The 15,540-nt window shown below is 50.8% G+C and overlaps 8 protein-coding genes across 8 annotated transcripts; 5 read left to right on the top strand and 3 right to left on the bottom strand.

The window, feature by feature from the left end:
* Positions 1–484: 484 nt before the first annotated feature.
* Positions 485–1,076, top strand: HO173_007393 (uncharacterized protein; the record flags this gene model as incomplete). Its single annotated transcript, XM_037309297.1, has 2 exons — positions 485–964; positions 1,023–1,076. The coding sequence occupies 2 exons, from the start codon at positions 485–487 to the stop codon at positions 1,074–1,076; spliced, it is 534 nt and encodes a 177-aa protein (XP_037163757.1).
* Positions 1,077–1,546: 470 nt separating this feature from the next.
* HO173_007392 (uncharacterized protein) lies at positions 1,547–3,469 on the bottom strand (the record flags this gene model as incomplete). Its single annotated transcript, XM_037309296.1, has 4 exons — positions 1,547–1,645; positions 1,697–1,781; positions 1,839–3,065; positions 3,123–3,469. The coding sequence occupies 4 exons, from the start codon at positions 3,467–3,469 to the stop codon at positions 1,547–1,549; spliced, it is 1,758 nt and encodes a 585-aa protein (XP_037163756.1).
* Positions 3,470–3,929: 460 nt separating this feature from the next.
* On the bottom strand, positions 3,930–5,456 carry HO173_007391 (uncharacterized protein; the record flags this gene model as incomplete). Its single annotated transcript, XM_037309295.1, has 3 exons — positions 3,930–4,497; positions 4,739–5,304; positions 5,406–5,456. The coding sequence occupies 3 exons, from the start codon at positions 5,454–5,456 to the stop codon at positions 3,930–3,932; spliced, it is 1,185 nt and encodes a 394-aa protein (XP_037163755.1).
* A 295-nt stretch (positions 5,457–5,751) lies between these two features.
* On the top strand, positions 5,752–6,620 carry HO173_007390 (uncharacterized protein; the record flags this gene model as incomplete). The annotated part of the gene is made up of 3 exons (XM_037309294.1): positions 5,752–5,886; positions 6,060–6,395; positions 6,468–6,620. The coding sequence occupies 3 exons, from the start codon at positions 5,752–5,754 to the stop codon at positions 6,618–6,620; spliced, it is 624 nt and encodes a 207-aa protein (XP_037163754.1).
* Positions 6,621–7,002: 382 nt separating this feature from the next.
* Positions 7,003–8,533, bottom strand: HO173_007389 (uncharacterized protein; the record flags this gene model as incomplete). Its single annotated transcript, XM_037309293.1, has 2 exons — positions 7,003–7,908; positions 7,964–8,533. The coding sequence occupies 2 exons, from the start codon at positions 8,531–8,533 to the stop codon at positions 7,003–7,005; spliced, it is 1,476 nt and encodes a 491-aa protein (XP_037163753.1).
* A 770-nt stretch (positions 8,534–9,303) lies between these two features.
* On the top strand, positions 9,304–12,123 carry HO173_007388 (uncharacterized protein; the record flags this gene model as incomplete). The annotated part of the gene is made up of 1 exon (XM_037309292.1): positions 9,304–12,123. One exon carries the CDS (start codon positions 9,304–9,306, stop codon positions 12,121–12,123), a length of 2,820 nt encoding a protein of 939 aa, XP_037163752.1.
* A 480-nt stretch (positions 12,124–12,603) lies between these two features.
* HO173_007387 (uncharacterized protein) lies at positions 12,604–13,278 on the top strand (the record flags this gene model as incomplete). The annotated part of the gene is made up of 1 exon (XM_037309291.1): positions 12,604–13,278. One exon carries the CDS (start codon positions 12,604–12,606, stop codon positions 13,276–13,278), a length of 675 nt encoding a protein of 224 aa, XP_037163751.1.
* Positions 13,279–13,294: 16 nt separating this feature from the next.
* HO173_007386 (uncharacterized protein) lies at positions 13,295–13,930 on the top strand (the record flags this gene model as incomplete). The annotated part of the gene is made up of 1 exon (XM_037309290.1): positions 13,295–13,930. One exon carries the CDS (start codon positions 13,295–13,297, stop codon positions 13,928–13,930), a length of 636 nt encoding a protein of 211 aa, XP_037163750.1.
* Positions 13,931–15,540: the final 1,610 nt, after the last annotated feature.

Raw genomic sequence — 15,540 nt, 5'->3', positions numbered from 1 at the left:
ACAATAACCAGGTACATTCAAGTGAGCATGCAAGCATGCAAGCATATCGGCGTGCTTGCGAGCTACGATGCTGTTTTTACTTAGGTACTTTAATATTAAAGCCACTTTAGCCGACCCATCTCCCTCGGAGGGTCAGTACTTTTAGCTATTGAGGACAATATCAAGCCCATCCGCACATGCAGCCTATTACCATTTTCCCGACACGAATTTTCCTATTCATGCAACGTCTATTGACAACTCCCCATAGCCTATTTACCCTGTCTTGTTTACTTATAGAGGCCATCCAGCCCCTCAACCCTTTCCATCCCATTGGGAGCCTTCCTCTCCACCACCCATTCTTCTAGTCGTAAAATACCAATCTTCCACCTACAGTCAATACCGAAAGGCATAGTACCTGGTTGAAACCCCTCTTCGCACACTTCCTGCGCCCCCTGCTCGCCTCCTCTCACGGTCCAGCTCTCCAGCTCATTTACCCTCCTTCATCATGGCTGTCCCGCCCACTGACCCCAACACCACACCACCGATCCTCACCGCGGCCCAGACTCGAGCCCTGCTCCACACTTTGCTCTCCAACGCCGCTAACGCAGCCCGGCCAAACATGACAAGTCCCGGGCCTAAAGCCGTGCGCCAACAGCCGGTACAACAACAACAACAACAGACCATTACCATTGACGCCTCCACTCGCATCATGGGACATTGCAACAACGTCGCCCTCGCTTCGCCCTCACCTACGGAGCAAGCTGTCAAGATCGAGCAGCTGTTACGTGGTGTTTTCCAGCCAGCGGGGCCGGGAGAGGAGAAGACGAAAGCGAGGGCGAACGTCAGTCTCAATGTCAACGTTCAGGCCGGGGTGAGTATCGTGGGCAGTAAGAACGTTGTTGTCTTCAATGGCAAAAGAGATGTTGGCAAGGACAGCACCAAGGGTGACGGACCGTTGGCTGGGAGGAAGCGAAGGGCTGAGTCTGTAAGTGGTCATCATGCTCATGGATGCCCTTCGACGCAGACACTAATGTAAAGGATAGGAGCCCGCAGATATCCGGACGACGCTGGGTAAGAAGGTCAAGCTCGAAGCTTAGTGTGGGGAATGCAACCATGCGATGAACGTTCGAACAGGCAATGAGACGAACCGAGCAGTTGACAGCGGGGAAAAATGGCAGTTGAACTTGTACAGATCCTCAAAGACAGTTTGCTGAAGCAGTTTGATCATGGACGACAGACTTTTCCGGGTCGATGCTAACGATTGATGTGAAAACAAGAGAACTCTGGGGCCTCGGACTGTTACCTTTTCTGACTGCGTGCCTGCAGAGAGGAGGGCTGACTGGAAAGTACTTCGCGTTGATGTCTATCTTCAGACTGGCTGTAACCTTCCTTACCTCAAGAGCTATCGTACATCCACATCAATTTCTTCAAATCCTTGATCTAATGTGGTCAATTCCTTTTCCGTGATGCGCCATGCTAATGCCTCTGATCTGCCAATCGTAAAACGCCGTTTGTCCTCGAAATCTTGGTCCGCCTAAATCGAAAGTGTCTCTGACCACGATCTTCATCACCGCCCAACAGGGATATCGGCATAATGCAGATTCTTCGCCCAGGGTGGTAGGCTTTTGTCTCGCTCGTATGCGAGGCCGCAATTGCTGCATAATGACTGTATTCATCTTAGCCATCTTCCCAGCCGTCCACACGAAGATTGAATTACTCTGGGTCCATTTGGTCCGTCTCTCACAGCCCAGACTGCAGATCCATGCACTAAACAGTGCGAACATCTCCACGTCGTTCTTTCCCTGCAAACACAGATGTCAGCGAAGATATACTCGACCCCGAATTTTGGAAACCGATACCATTCATTAAGACTCCCAGCTCCTCCGCCGCCATACCCAGCGTTGCCCACATCTGGAGTCGCCCTTCCTACTGGACTCAAGCTCCTAAATCGTCTCTTCTTCTTACTTCGCTCGCCTCTTCCCATTGCAGGCGTCTCGTCGCCATCCCCTTGATTACCATAACCACTTGGCTGCGCCGGCATTCCTCCCGCCATATTCGTGGTACTCGAGAATCGCGCCGTCTCTCTCCGCAATCTCCGAAGCTGTCTCTCTCGATCACCTTCTCGCTTTTCAATTTCTTCCTTCGACAGGCGTTCGAGCTTCGGCTCCCACTCATCTCCTAAGTGCTCGTTGTCGTATCGCCATCCTGCTTCCGCGGAACTGGCAGCCATGTTGTCAATACCCCCACCATAGCCATTCATCGCGCCCACTAGGCCACCATTTTCGCAAGCCTCTTTCTTCAAGCGTAGTACGGCCTCGTAGATTGCGTGAGCCATTGCAGGTACCCATTCGCCAGAAAGACCAATATCGGCGCATGTCTGTTTTGCGAATCGCTCAGCGACGCCCACTGGGTGAAGCAAGGACCATTCAAATTTGTCGGTGTAAAGCTTGTTCTGTAGATTGATATTGAGTGTTACAATGCAGCGGTATGTATCATCAGGGTCATTTTCGTCGTTTGATGTAGAGGCGGGATGTGAGGAGGCGGTGGCTGTGATGTCTTTTGAAGATTGTTTGGTTGGAGGGGCATGTCCGTTGATGCCGTCGGCGCCGTTCGCTCTAAGTGTGCTTGGGCCTGTGGGAGCCGGTGTGGATGATTGGTCCCGAGACCTCGCAGCTTGTATTGCTTTGGGTCCGTTACCATTGCTGGCCCCGGTGTCTGTGGAGTGAAATAGAGGATGCAGCGCAACGCCTGCGTATTCTTCCAGCTGTTCCCGAATTTGCTTGCTGACTTGCAAAGCCAATCCGGCCCCATTCGGGAGGTCAAGGTCATGGATGAGGATGGTAGCGAACTGATCTGGTGTGATCAACGTTTCATGAAGGTTCCATAGGAAGATGTCTTTCAGTCGATATGCTGGTGTCGGCTCGGGCGTTCTGTAAGCGGGCAGGGCTGGATTGATGTTGAGAGTGTGATATTCTGGTGGAAGCGGAAGGGCAGGATGAGGTGTATATGGAGGTATGTCGAGGTCAATTCGGATAGGTATGAGGGTCAGTGGTAGTGCTGTCGGCGCATGGAGCTGTTTATCTGTCCTGCAGGAACCGTAAGCTTATCTGTACCAAAACATTTCAGATTTTGTTTGTGCTCACTTCACAGATCTCAGCTTTCCCATCCAATCTCTCCAAATTCCCTGGACCTCGACTGGCGCGTGTATTTCTCTCCCTAGCTTCTCTGCGAATCCCTCCTTGTTCGCCTGATTAGGGTCTTCTCTCCTGCTTCGCAAACCAGTATGCCGTCTCGGACCTTCGCTATCCTCAAAGATGTCATCATCATCATATTCGTTCTCAGCGTAGTTGATGGCTATGGTGCCACGCTTCGTAGTTCGGGACAAGGGAGCATTTTGGGCGGTGGTTGGGGGAAGGACGGGGGTGAGTAAGGAATTTCCATAAGTTCGAAGACGGGGAGCATAGCTTGAAATAAAGGCTTGCGGAGTCATGGCTGTCGAAGTTCCCCGGCCTAGCTCATTGCCCGTAGATCACAGTCGAGGTGGATCACAGGAGTCCCGGAAATACTGTCGAATATCTGGACAGCTCACAGCACCCTGTGATGAATTCTGTTGAGGGGAGCATGTAGCTACCGGTATAACACAGCCCTTGCAAGATCAAGGAGCGAATTCAATGAGTGCTGTGTGCTCAGAGAGCTTTGGCGCAAAGTGAGCATCTGATCGCGTCCTAACCCCCAAAGTTCTCACGGGAAATGTCCAACAAAAACCGCTAGTCCGAATCCAGACACAACGTTAATGGACGTGTTTGCATCTATCAAATTACCATTCATTGATGCAATTGGATTATATTGGTCCAAGGGAGTTGTGTTCGCTCAGTACCAGATCGAATCCTCGCTATGCTTGCTAATGCTCAGATTTGTACAGTGCAAATATTCGATACTCATGAAACCATTCAATCAGTATCCATCCTTTCCTCCTCTGCGTCGTCCCTTTTCTCTACAGACGCTTTGACCCCTTTCAGAAAAGCTTCCACGGCTTCTCCACCTCCCAAAGGTACACCACCCCGCCTAATAAAACCGCCATTGTCAACAGGGATCTTCAAAGCCTCGCTGATACTAGGCACACCCCCATCTCGCAATGCCGCAGTCAGACTTCCTAAGCTCTGCGAGAACTGGGGTGACCGGAGGACCTTCCTCAATATTTCCTTCTTTTGGTCCAAACTCAACGCTTCTATTGCTGCTTTCGCAGTCTCTGAATTAGGGTCGACGGATGAAATGTCATCGGCTTCTTGGCTAAGGAGCAGCAGGACGGGCGGTATGTGGTTAAGAAGATTGCTGAGAAACGTCGAGTCCGCCGAATCAATGACGGGTATCGTCGTAGAGGATGGCAGTAAGTCGGGTAATGTGGTAAAATTCTTGCCTTGAGATTGCGATTGTTGATTACTTAGCGCTTGGTTCCCTTGCATGGACCGCAGAAAGTTCTGCACTGCAATCGCTGCGTCGTTCGAGGGCATGGCCGTGCTGAAGATAACAAGTCAGCCATGCTCAACTTTCTTAGTATTCTTTGGTGCGAGCGAGGCTAAAAGGCGGTAGGCTTGATGAAGCTTCTGCTATGCATTCCTCTGGGTACATCGTTTGGCAAGTAACACCAGTATCGAGCTAATCATGCCTTCGTCCATCCGTGTAGTCGAAGAGAAGGTACAGATCATCTAGTTATGTCTCATGAACCTGTCGCGAGGTGATGAAAATTGGCGGTACCTACGCTCGTCCTCCGTCTGCACCCCCCTCTCTCGACTCTTCACCCTCATTCCCCGGATCGCCCATAAACGGATCCCCGCTCCCGATGTTGCCTTGTATGTCTCCGTGGCCCGCTGGACCTGCGTCTTCCATAGCCTCATCATCTCCATCTCCTCCATGATCATTTGAGGTATTTGCATATTCTTCCTGTACATTGACCTCGTCTCCTTGCAGTAGTCGGTCCACTATCTGCCCAATCTTTTCGTCACGCGAACTGAACCAAGCACGGTTTCCTTGTGGATGTTGGTCCTTCGACTGTAGCCAGAACAGGTGCCGGGTACTGCTTGATTGAAACTTGAGGACGAATACTCTGCCCGTGGTGGGAGACGTGGGATTTGAACTTGACCGAGTCTCTTTGTCATAATATGGAACAAAATTACCATCGGTAGGAACCATGACAAGATCGAGTTCGGGTTGGCTCATCGGTGCGGAGCGAGGCCGCCAGCAGAAGTGGATAAGCTCATCTTCTTCGTAGAGATAGAGGTAGCCTGGAATGGATTTGGGAATGATTTTGGGAGCTGATGAGCTAGTCTATACTCATCATCAGAAAAAGCTTGTAAAGCGTTTATAATTTTATTCGTGGGCAATGTTGTGCTCAACTCCAGGAGAGAGAAATGAAGGTCACGACTCACATCGAACTCACAAATTCCAGCCTTGAATGTGATTAATGGCGATATAGACATTCTGTCTCTCTGATTCTGGAAGTATGATTTGAGAGCTGAGACTATGGAAGATGAGAGAGTCCTAAGAAGCAGTTTACTAAGATCGTGAACGACTTTGTTATGAAGCTACAGAGCCTCAAGCGAGTAGTCGTGAGAACCTTGGCTAAAATTCGCGCCAAGCCCAAACCTAAGCTAAGTCCACTAAGCGAGCTTCCACAAAATCAACTTGGGGATAGGGACATAGAACACTTAACCTTCGACATTTCCACGCAGCACGTCCTCTGCCAGCGCTCTCATCCGTTCTGCTACAGTCATCATGTCGGCCAAGCAAGAAGCCACCAAAGCCGAACACAAGACGAAGAAGTTCGGCAAGAGCGAGCGCTCAATACCACACCACACGCAGAAGGCCAAGAAGTTCTACCCTGCAGAGGACGAGGCTAAGCCGAAGAAGGTACGTGAAGCAATACAGACGGGCACCTATACAAAAGATTGTTCCCTGATATATTGGTCGTCGGCACCCGCGGAGCACCCATAACCCTATCTCAATGATTCTACAGCAACCCTCGAAATATTTAATATCAAGTCCCAGCTCTAGGGATCAGTTGCTAAAACCATGCCCATTAGGTCCGCAAATCCATTCACCCCGCCCGTCCCCGCTCTACTCTCCAACCTGGCAGCGTTCTTATCCTCCTTGCTGGTCGTTTCCGCGGCAAGCGCGTCATCCTCCTCAAGCACCTGGCCCAAGGTGTTCTCCTGATTACTGGTCCCTTCAAGGTCAATGGCGTCCCATTAAGACGAGTCAATGCCAGATACGTCATCGCTACAAGTTCGAAGGTAGACCTGAAGGGGATTGACGAGAAGGTGGTGGAGAAAGTTGGAGAGGAGGGCTACTTCACTCGGGACAAGGCGGAGAACAAGAAAGGGGAGGAGCAATTCTTCGCGCAAGGGGAGAAGCCTGAGGTAAGTGAGAGCTGTGTTGGACAACTTGGCGCTAGGGAGAACTGTCGGTGGCTGACTTGATGGCTGCTTCAGAAGAAGAAGGTGGCCTCCGCTCGCGCCAGCGACCAGAAGGCTGTCGACCACGCATTATTGACCAACATCAAGAAGGAGCCTCATTTGATAGAATACCTCGGAAGTTCATTCAGTCTACGAAAGGGAGATAAGCCCCACGCGATGAGCTTCTAGACGTCTAGACGGATTGACAGGGGTTGAGGAAGGACTATGGCATTTCGTGGGTATGGACCACTGAACAGCCTTGTTTCATGTAGCAGATGGAGCCAGCATTGTGGCGCCTAATGGCTGCGAGCTCTCGTACTAAGCTAAACAGAAAAAACCAAATCGGTCAATGCGGTTGCTTTCCTTGAGCCCACAACCGGAAGGCCGAAAATCTGATCGAATGCAAGCTTGGAATTTAAAAATTAACACCATCCATATGTGCTCTGATATCGTGTAAAGATCGAAAAACGTGAAGGGTATCTCGAAGAAGAAAAGGCTAGCCGCGAAACACTAATATGGACCAGTACTCAACTTGTCCAATGCTTGCCGAGGCACCATAACCACCCTAGTGCTATAACTCATCATCCTCTTCGTTGCGCTTTCTTGGTCGGCTCCCGGCCTTGCTCTTCTGGCTACTTTTCCTCGTCACGCCTTTTGCCCTCGGCCTCGGCTTTTCCTGCTCAGCTTTGATTTCCTCGTCCTGCCCTCCCGCCTCAGCATCTTCCTCACCGTTCATTTTCTCACCCCTTCGTGTCCTGGACAGCCTCTTCGGAGGAGTTTCGTTCTTTTCCTCTGGGGATTGTCCGTTGGCATCATCCTCATGAGTCTCAGCTCTCCTCTTTTCGCTCTTATTCAGCCTGCTGCCCTTGCTCTTCGTATCTGGAGCTTCTTCTTCTTCTTCTTCATCATCATCTTCTTCTTCCCCCACCGCTCCCCTTTCACCCTCTCCCTCTTCCTCTTCTTTTTCCTCGTTATCACTCTTCTTTGGCGCCTTCTTCGGGACCTTCTTTCCCGTCGTTTTTACTTTCCCCTTTGTTTTCTTAGCCACCTGTTTCTCCTCCGCTTCGTCGATAACATCATCCACCAAATCCTCGCCAATGCTAGTTCCCATGGCGAAATCCACAAGACCGAAACATCCATAGTTACCATTGCCACCGCCCATGAGGTGCTTTTCTTGCCTCCTCGCTATGCCACCGAGAACGAATGCGCTAGGAAGCATGTTGTATCCGCTGTAGGCGAGTGACTCCTCGAGCGAAACAATGGCAAGATAGAGAAGGTACGTAAGAAGGTGAAAGCGGAAAGTAACGGCGGGCAGATATGTAGGCAGAAAAACATGAATAAGGTAGGCAATGGGATGATCGTAGTGGGCAACCAGGGAGAATGGCGTAGGGACCGTATGTTGCCAACTGGTGTGCATTCCTGTAAGGGGCGATTGCTCAGAATGAAGTCCATAGCGATGGAAGACGTAAGTCATCACCTATCACTTGTCAGCGCACTGGTCATAGCGGTTGTACACGAGCGAGAGAGCGTACCTCGCGAAGGAGCAGGCCGCGGAATAAGTCTTTGGCAATGCCCCATGGCATCGGTAGCCCAGTGCTCAATTTCAGTACGCTCTGGAGATGCAATACTTGGGTGAAGAGAAGCTCAATTCCAGTCTGTATTGCAATACCAAGTATTACATTCCCAATGCTGATAAGCGCAACCTTCCACCAGCGGCCTCTCTTGCCCCCATTCTCCTCGCTCATTGGCAGCGCAATATCTCCATGCTCCTTGATCCCCACAGCTAGTGCTGGTGTAGCGCTATCAAGGAACAGGAAGCCCAGTGAGGGAAGGATGTAAAAGAGCAAGCGGATGCCAAAAGTTCCGAGGATCTCGACGTGAAGTGGATTATTAGTCTTGACCAGAATCGCCCAGGTCAACGTGAAGAAGAGAAGATTGAGGGTGGTGCCGTAGCTGGAGAAGGCCGGTATCACGAGGAAAGAGAGCGCGGGGATTGATAGCACAGCTTGCATGGGATTGCGAACCAGGTCCCACGGATATTGGATAGCCATCCATGCCTTGTCAAGCACGGATGGCTCGCGTGCGAGCGGGAGCCAGTCCATTACCGCGTAAGTATTTACATGTATGAATCGCTGAAGGAGAAGAACGAAGCTCAAGCACTTGGCAAGGCCCTTGGGGCTAGCCTGGGCCTAGCACGGAAAACATGAGATTGACCAATCAGAGACGCACTGCGAGATGGCAGCGCAAACAGCCTTGGTGGCTTCGATTCCTCCAATACTATAAGATCGCCTATAGAGCAATAGCATTTAAGTCAACGGCGCTTTGAAACCTCGGTTCATGCAGGCAGTCGGAGGTCCACCACGCGGAAGCGACAAGCCGTTTCTGTGGGGGTTCCAAGCGAACTATTACGCGCAGTGCAGGCATCGCAACTGAGACCGTACAAATCATGTCGCCATCACCACAATCTGGTTGATATCATAATATCATTCGTATGCTCGTATCTTGTCTGATCTTAAGAGATCGAATGTGAGTCCTATGAATTGCATGTTCTTGAGGCGATTTGCATAGCAACTGTTGGTCCCTATGAGATACCTACTTCGACATGCAAATCTAACCGGCGGCCCCCTCGCTACGACTTACGACATGCTGAACCGTCGCCATGCATCAAATTTCGATCAACCCCTTTGAGCTTGCATGATAGGTGCTGGTGCGCAAGCTCAAAGACCGATCTAGGAAACTTCCAGCGATACATCTCTAGAAAATGCTTTGGTGGATCTACTCATACATCGACCCTAAATCAGAGCACCAGCCGCCCTTGCATACAACCATGCGCTGATCCTGCCGTCTCTTTGTGCCAACCCGCTCTCTGGCCATGTTTGACTCTTCTGTTGGACCCGCCATTCCGCAGAGAACGTCAGCGAGGACCGTTTTGAGCCCTAAGTCCAAACAAGAACAACGAAGACGTTCTCTTCCTACTGCTTCTCACCGGGATGCTAAACGACGAACATCGAACCACGTTGTTGTCAAGCCTGCATCAACAGAAGTGATATCGTCCTTAATAGAGACCCTGTCTGCGATCTCCTCGCCAGCAGAACACCACCTCGACTCCCTGCCCAGCATAGCTAGTTCCCACTCAACACCAGCCTCGCCACGTCCATGGCAAGCGGGATTTCCTCTATTCACCGGACCCAGCAGCGGTGCTCCTCAAGGCGACTCAATGCGACCATCTCTCTCTGGATCGGGAACAGACTTCGATGCACAAAAGAGACCTCACGGGGTGCACGATAATTACTTCCTACATCCCGACCGCTCGTCAATTAGAAATTGGTCGCCTAGGCGCATCTCATCGGACAAATCCTTACGAGAGTATGCGAAGGAACCGACGGATCTCTTTGATTTGGGAGGAGCATATAGTATTGGGAATCTAAGCATCGAGCCAAAGCCTTCAACCACAACAATCAACTTAGACAGAAGTGAAGGCCGGAAGGGTCTTAATAGTTTTGCAAGTTTCAGGAGCTTGGGCTTGAAGGCTTCCAGGGACTCGTTGCCTGGGTCCAACGGCCTCGTTGTCCTGAAGCCTAGGTCGGAAGCGAAGCGCACTCGCGAGAGAATTGTAATAAGGGATACACCTCCAGGATCACCCGGACCAGATCAGCTGTTTTTGTCGAAACGAGGCACCGGCGATCGGGTGGCGGTAGAGCCTCCCAATATACCGACTCGAGCATCATCCGTGCAGTCTAACGGGTCTCCGGGAAGGTTGTACGGGAATCCAGAGGAAATGGATGGCGAGCCCAGCGGCCGCAAAAAAAGATACAGCATACCGAACGAAGACAGCATCCCTACCCGGAGTTCATCCATACGCCATAGCCTGCGATTGAGCCCATCACGTCATAGTAGGAGATCTCAGCTATCTGAGAGTAGCAGTGGTATGGAGCCCAGCAAGTCGGTATTAGAAAACCCGCCTAATATCCCAGAGCAGACGCTTCAGGAAGTGCCTGATGAGCTGGGAGAGGATTCAGTGAATCGCAGAATCAAAGAGCTCAAGGACCAGAAACTTGAAAGAGAGCGAAGCTCAATGGAGAGCCCAACGGAATTCTTCTCGGCCCCGCAGACACCAAATCGGAGTCTTGCGCCTTCTCCAGGTCCGGTCGCTCCCCAAACAACATCTATCAGTGCCCTGCTACTGGAACAAAAGACCGATGCAGTCGAGGTCCCAGAACCCAAGCTTATGAACGATACTGAGAGAAGCGCCCCTGCGCCGGCAATCGCGCAGAGGATCAGTAGACATAATGGAGTGCGAGCCAGCTCCGTGGAAGCCAAGCCAGCTACCGTAACAGATTCTTCAATCACTTCAAGAGATGGTGACAAAAGGCCATCATTTGCTTTGCCACAGAGGTCCAATTCTCGTCTATTGAAGCGCTTCTCTCGGCCCATGAGTCCCGCACCTGCGGAGAAACGGAGGACAGTTTCCAGTAACTTATTGGAGACCAAGCGCAATACGTCTTACCAGATTGATGAAGCTGATCTAGTAAGTGATGCCGTCAACGAGTATCTTCTGTCTTCCAGGTTGTCCCAAAAGATAAGCGATCCGCAGACAGGGCGGGTAATATCCTTTTCTGAAGTTGGGGATCCTGAAGGCTCAGTGATCTTCTGTTGCGTTGGAATGGGTCTGACTAGATTCGTCACGGTTTTCTACGATGAGTTGGCATCTACACTGAAGCTTCGACTTGTGACACCTGATCGTCCCGGCGTAGGAGGCAGCGATCCTCACACAGATGGGCTGGATACACCGTTGGGCTGGCCCGATGATGTGCGTGCCATTTGCCAGCATTTGAAAATTACGAAATTTTCAATCTTGGCCCATTCTGCGGGTGCAGTATATGCTCTAGCTACCGCACTGCGGATGCCTCAACATATCCGTTGCCGAGTACATCTACTCGCTCCGTGGATTCCGCCATCTCAAATGTATACCATCGGCGCTCAGCAGGAGCCTTCGCCAGCAAAGTCTCTTCCTTACTCGCAGCGTTTCCTGCGGTCTTTACCCACGACCTTTCTTAAAGCTGCAAACTCGAGTTTTCTCAACGCTACGAGCGCAAGTGTCACCACCACCCTCCCCAAATCACCTCGTCGCTCCAAGCGCAAGAGTTTCATTTGGGGTGGAGCAGCGGTGCCTGATATCCAGGAAGCTGCAAATGGTGGTGACCGGGATGCTTCTTTGTCTCCCACACTCTCCAACTGCGAAATGGCAGACTTCTCCAAAGAGAACCGTCCTTCTAGTCGTCGCGTCTCGAATTCAACGAATGGAAGATCTACCGCTCAAATTCAAAAAGAACGGCGGTCGATATTTGATGCTCGACTGACAGAAGCTACCTGGGATGCCGCAACGACTGGGGCCAACCCAGCGGTCGATTTGCTAGTCTGCCTTGAGCGGCGCCAGCCGATTGGCTTCAGATACGTTGATATCACGAGGTCTGTGGTCATTCACCATGGCAGCAGGGACAGTAGAGTCCCTGTGGACAATGTCAAGTGGTTGGGCAAAACAATGAGGAGGTGTGAGGTTCGGGTGTTGGAAGGCGAAGGACATGGATTGATGGCTTCAGCTGGTGTAATGGGTAGTGTTCTGATGGAGATGGCACAAGAATGGTCTGATTGGAATCGAGTTGTGAAAGGAAAGGGAGGTATGGCGGTATGACCGCTCTCACGGATGCAACCAGGCCTGTTTGAACTTGCCTTGGTGAGAGCAGTGGCAATCCCTTGGATCGATCGAGAGTTTCATGCATGATACCCCGGTCTACTGGCCAATGCGCTTTGATGCTTGGATATCGCGAGTGTATAAAGGCCTCACATATGACTGGCTATGTCCAAACCTGTCTAGATAATAAGTGTAATAGATATATGAGAGATACTGTTCTTACTACATCGAAATACGTATCTTTGTGTTTGGTGTGACTCCCACGACACCGTTGCTTGTGGTTCGCCTGGAGCAAAAGTTGAAAACCTCGGCACCGAGTCGTCCGTCAGCCCGCAAGCTCTCCTCCCACCTCTGCTTGAGGCGCCCCTCTCATGACGTCCGAATAGTAGAGTCCTGCCCTGAGGCTATAACGCTCTCGGAAAAATCATCTGGTGGCTACAAAATTATAAGTATCGCCAGGACTTTGAAGAACAGGTCGCCATGTCTCGCCCGATCCCCTTCTCCGAACCCCTGTACCTCTGTGGGTTACCCTCGCCCTACTATACGCCGTCCCACCTCCGTTGGCAGAAGGCGTGCCGAGCATTTGTCACCAAAAACCTCCATCAATACGCCTTAGAATGGGAGCGTGAGGAGACCGTTCCTCCTCATGTCTTCCAGAAGTTTGCGGATGCAAATATGCTCCTCCCGAATTTAACAGCAGCATTGCCAGTCCAATGGCTGAAGAGATTGGGCATAAATGACATACTGGGCGTAGTGAAGGTCGAGGACTGGGACTACATCCATACAGCTATTTTCTGCGATGAGATGTCACGGAGCGGGTTGACGGGGCCCGGAGCGAGTCTAACAACAGGCATGGCGTTTGGCGTTCCTCCACTACTGAAGTTTGGTAGCCAGGATCTGCAAGAAAGGTCCATACCCGAGCTTCTACTGGGGAAGAAGAGGACGTGCATTGCTATTACGGAGCCTGGAGCGGGAAGTGATGTGGCTGGCATTGAGACTACAGCTGAGAAGACGGAGGATGGAAAAACATTATGTGGTAAATGGGACGAAGAAATGGATCACAAACGGGATATGGTCGCACTACTGCACTATGGCTGTTCGTACTTCTGGGCCTGGCCCTGCAGGTCTGTCTCTTATTGTGGTTCCTCTCCTTGATTACCCTGGCGTCAGCATGCGGCGCCTGAAAGTAAGCGGGCATTTGACTAGCGGGACCGCCTTCATTGAGCTCTCTGATGTCAAAGTCCCCGTTTCCAATCTCATCGGTCAAGAAGGCCAAGGCATGAAATACATCATGACGAATTTCAACCACGAGCGCTTGACGATCGCTATTGGCGTTACGAGACAGGCAAGGGTGGCACTGAGTGCGGCTTTTGAATATTGTCTACAGAGGAAAGCATTTGGGAAGGTCCTGATGGAGCAGGCTGTTGTAAGGTATAGACTTGCGAAAGCCGGGGCGCTATTGGAGAGTCAATGGGCCTGGGTGGAGCAATTCGTCTATCAGATGACGAAAATGAAAAAGGAGGAAGCGGACGTGGAATTAGGCGGGCTGACGGCCATGGCAAAAGCACAGGCTGGGATTGTGCTGGATGAATGTGCGAGATGTGCCGTCATACTATTTGGAGGCAATGGGTTTACCACGACAGGAAGGGGCGAGATTGCGGAGAGAATATACCGCGATGTGCCCGGTGCGCGTATTCCAGGTGGTTCAGAGGATGTGATGTTGGATCTGGCAGTACGACAGCTGGTTAATGAACTACACCAACCAGACCAAGCTCATGGAGCGACCGGGAGATCATCGAAACTTTGAGCTGACGGCATGGAGCAAGTATTGGCGAGACTTTCATCCTCGGTGAAGGTTCGATGGCCAATGAGGACGGGGAAGCCTATCTATCGCAGATACTGCTCGAGGGTACAGAGGACGTGAGCCGCCATATCTGAACACAGTCATGTTTCGGCAGATATGATGAAAGTACTCATATACAAAGTCTGACTTGGTGACTGGCTGGCCTCATTGCTGCAGCAGGTCTGCGGTAGCCCGTATGATATAACGACTCGTGGTCATACCTAAGACCGAGAAGCAAACCTGCTTCCCTGGAAGCTGAAACATGAAAGCTAAGCCTGTTGTTGGCTTCGACAGTGTCCTTCATAGCTGGTGGTACCAAGTTAAAGAGGGTCAGAATTAGAGCACACAGGGTAAGTAAAAGCCTAATGTGATTGGAATTTATAGATGCTTGCATGAACATGAGGCTGCTAACAGTGGCTGAAAGCTCCGGATTTTTGTGATCATAGGGAGCAAGAGTCAAAAGACGCCCGAAGAAATTTGCAGTTGGTGAGCCCGCGTTGTTTTGTTTTGTTGGCAGAAAGTCAGGGACGGGGTTTTAGGAACGACTTCTGGCTAAAGTCAATTGCTTCAATGTTTGGCAACAAGGCTTTTGTTGACGAAGTACAAAAAGCATCGCGAGGAGTATATCTGGTAAAAAAGTATAAGCCTGTCTGGCTACTCGATATTGATGGGCCAATTCAGATTGAAGTCTTTCCTTTCTTGCGTTCACTTACGATGTGACCATTACACATGTCTCGAGAGTTTGACTAGCGCTATAAACATTTTGCAGAGACCAGCAAAGCCGAGAGTAGTGCGCGGTGCCTCTTCTGCGTGGAGATACCGTACTGCCACTGGGGATGTGGGTTCCGAAGACATGGCGCGCTCTCCTCAAACTCTTTCACGAATATTCAGAAGTTGTTGTCGGTATCCAATCAGGTGGTGCATTTAACGGAACGAGCCAAGTCACATCGGTGGATTCTTGATGAATTTCCCTTCAAGTAGTGTTTCACGCTTTTTCCCACATGTCAATATCAAAGATTCTCAACCCCTAACATCGTCCCCAACCGACATTGCGCGAGTCCACTGTCTGAAACTCCCACCACACTCTTTCAAATCCCTGCATTGCTTTGCGTGACGATTGTATTCAAAGACTTGAACATGAGCGGATGGGGTCACAAATTGGATCCAAGTATGGGCGGGCCGGACCTTACTCTGCTCGATGACCATGCCTGGATGTAACCAAAGAGACGCGACAAATCTGATAACATAGCCCATCCACGGTGTCCGGTTTTGGAAATGGTTGACTTATGCAAAGAATCTCGTCCGCTCGACACCGCACATGGCGAGAAGTATCAATACACCTCTTTTCTGTCGTTTGCGGAATTTGCTCGACAATGTCGACGGTGAGGGATACTATTCCATACCTTGGGAAGAAAGTCTGAACTGTACCGTCTCGTGGGTCGAGGACCTCTGCATATATGCACTTGCTTTACAGCCCCAGGATCTCGTTGAACAATGTAAGCTCCCCACATCTCTTCGTCGACGAGACTGTGGGACAGCTCCTGGTGTCAATCATGATATTGAACAATTACAAA

Source organism: Letharia columbiana (assembly GCF_014066305.1).
Source record: "Letharia columbiana isolate WasteWater2 chromosome Unknown Sc0000024_s0, whole genome shotgun sequence".
In the NCBI taxonomy this organism is placed as follows: Eukaryota; Fungi; Ascomycota; class Lecanoromycetes; order Lecanorales; family Parmeliaceae; genus Letharia; species Letharia columbiana.
This window is presented reverse-complemented; position numbering and strand designations above follow the sequence as displayed.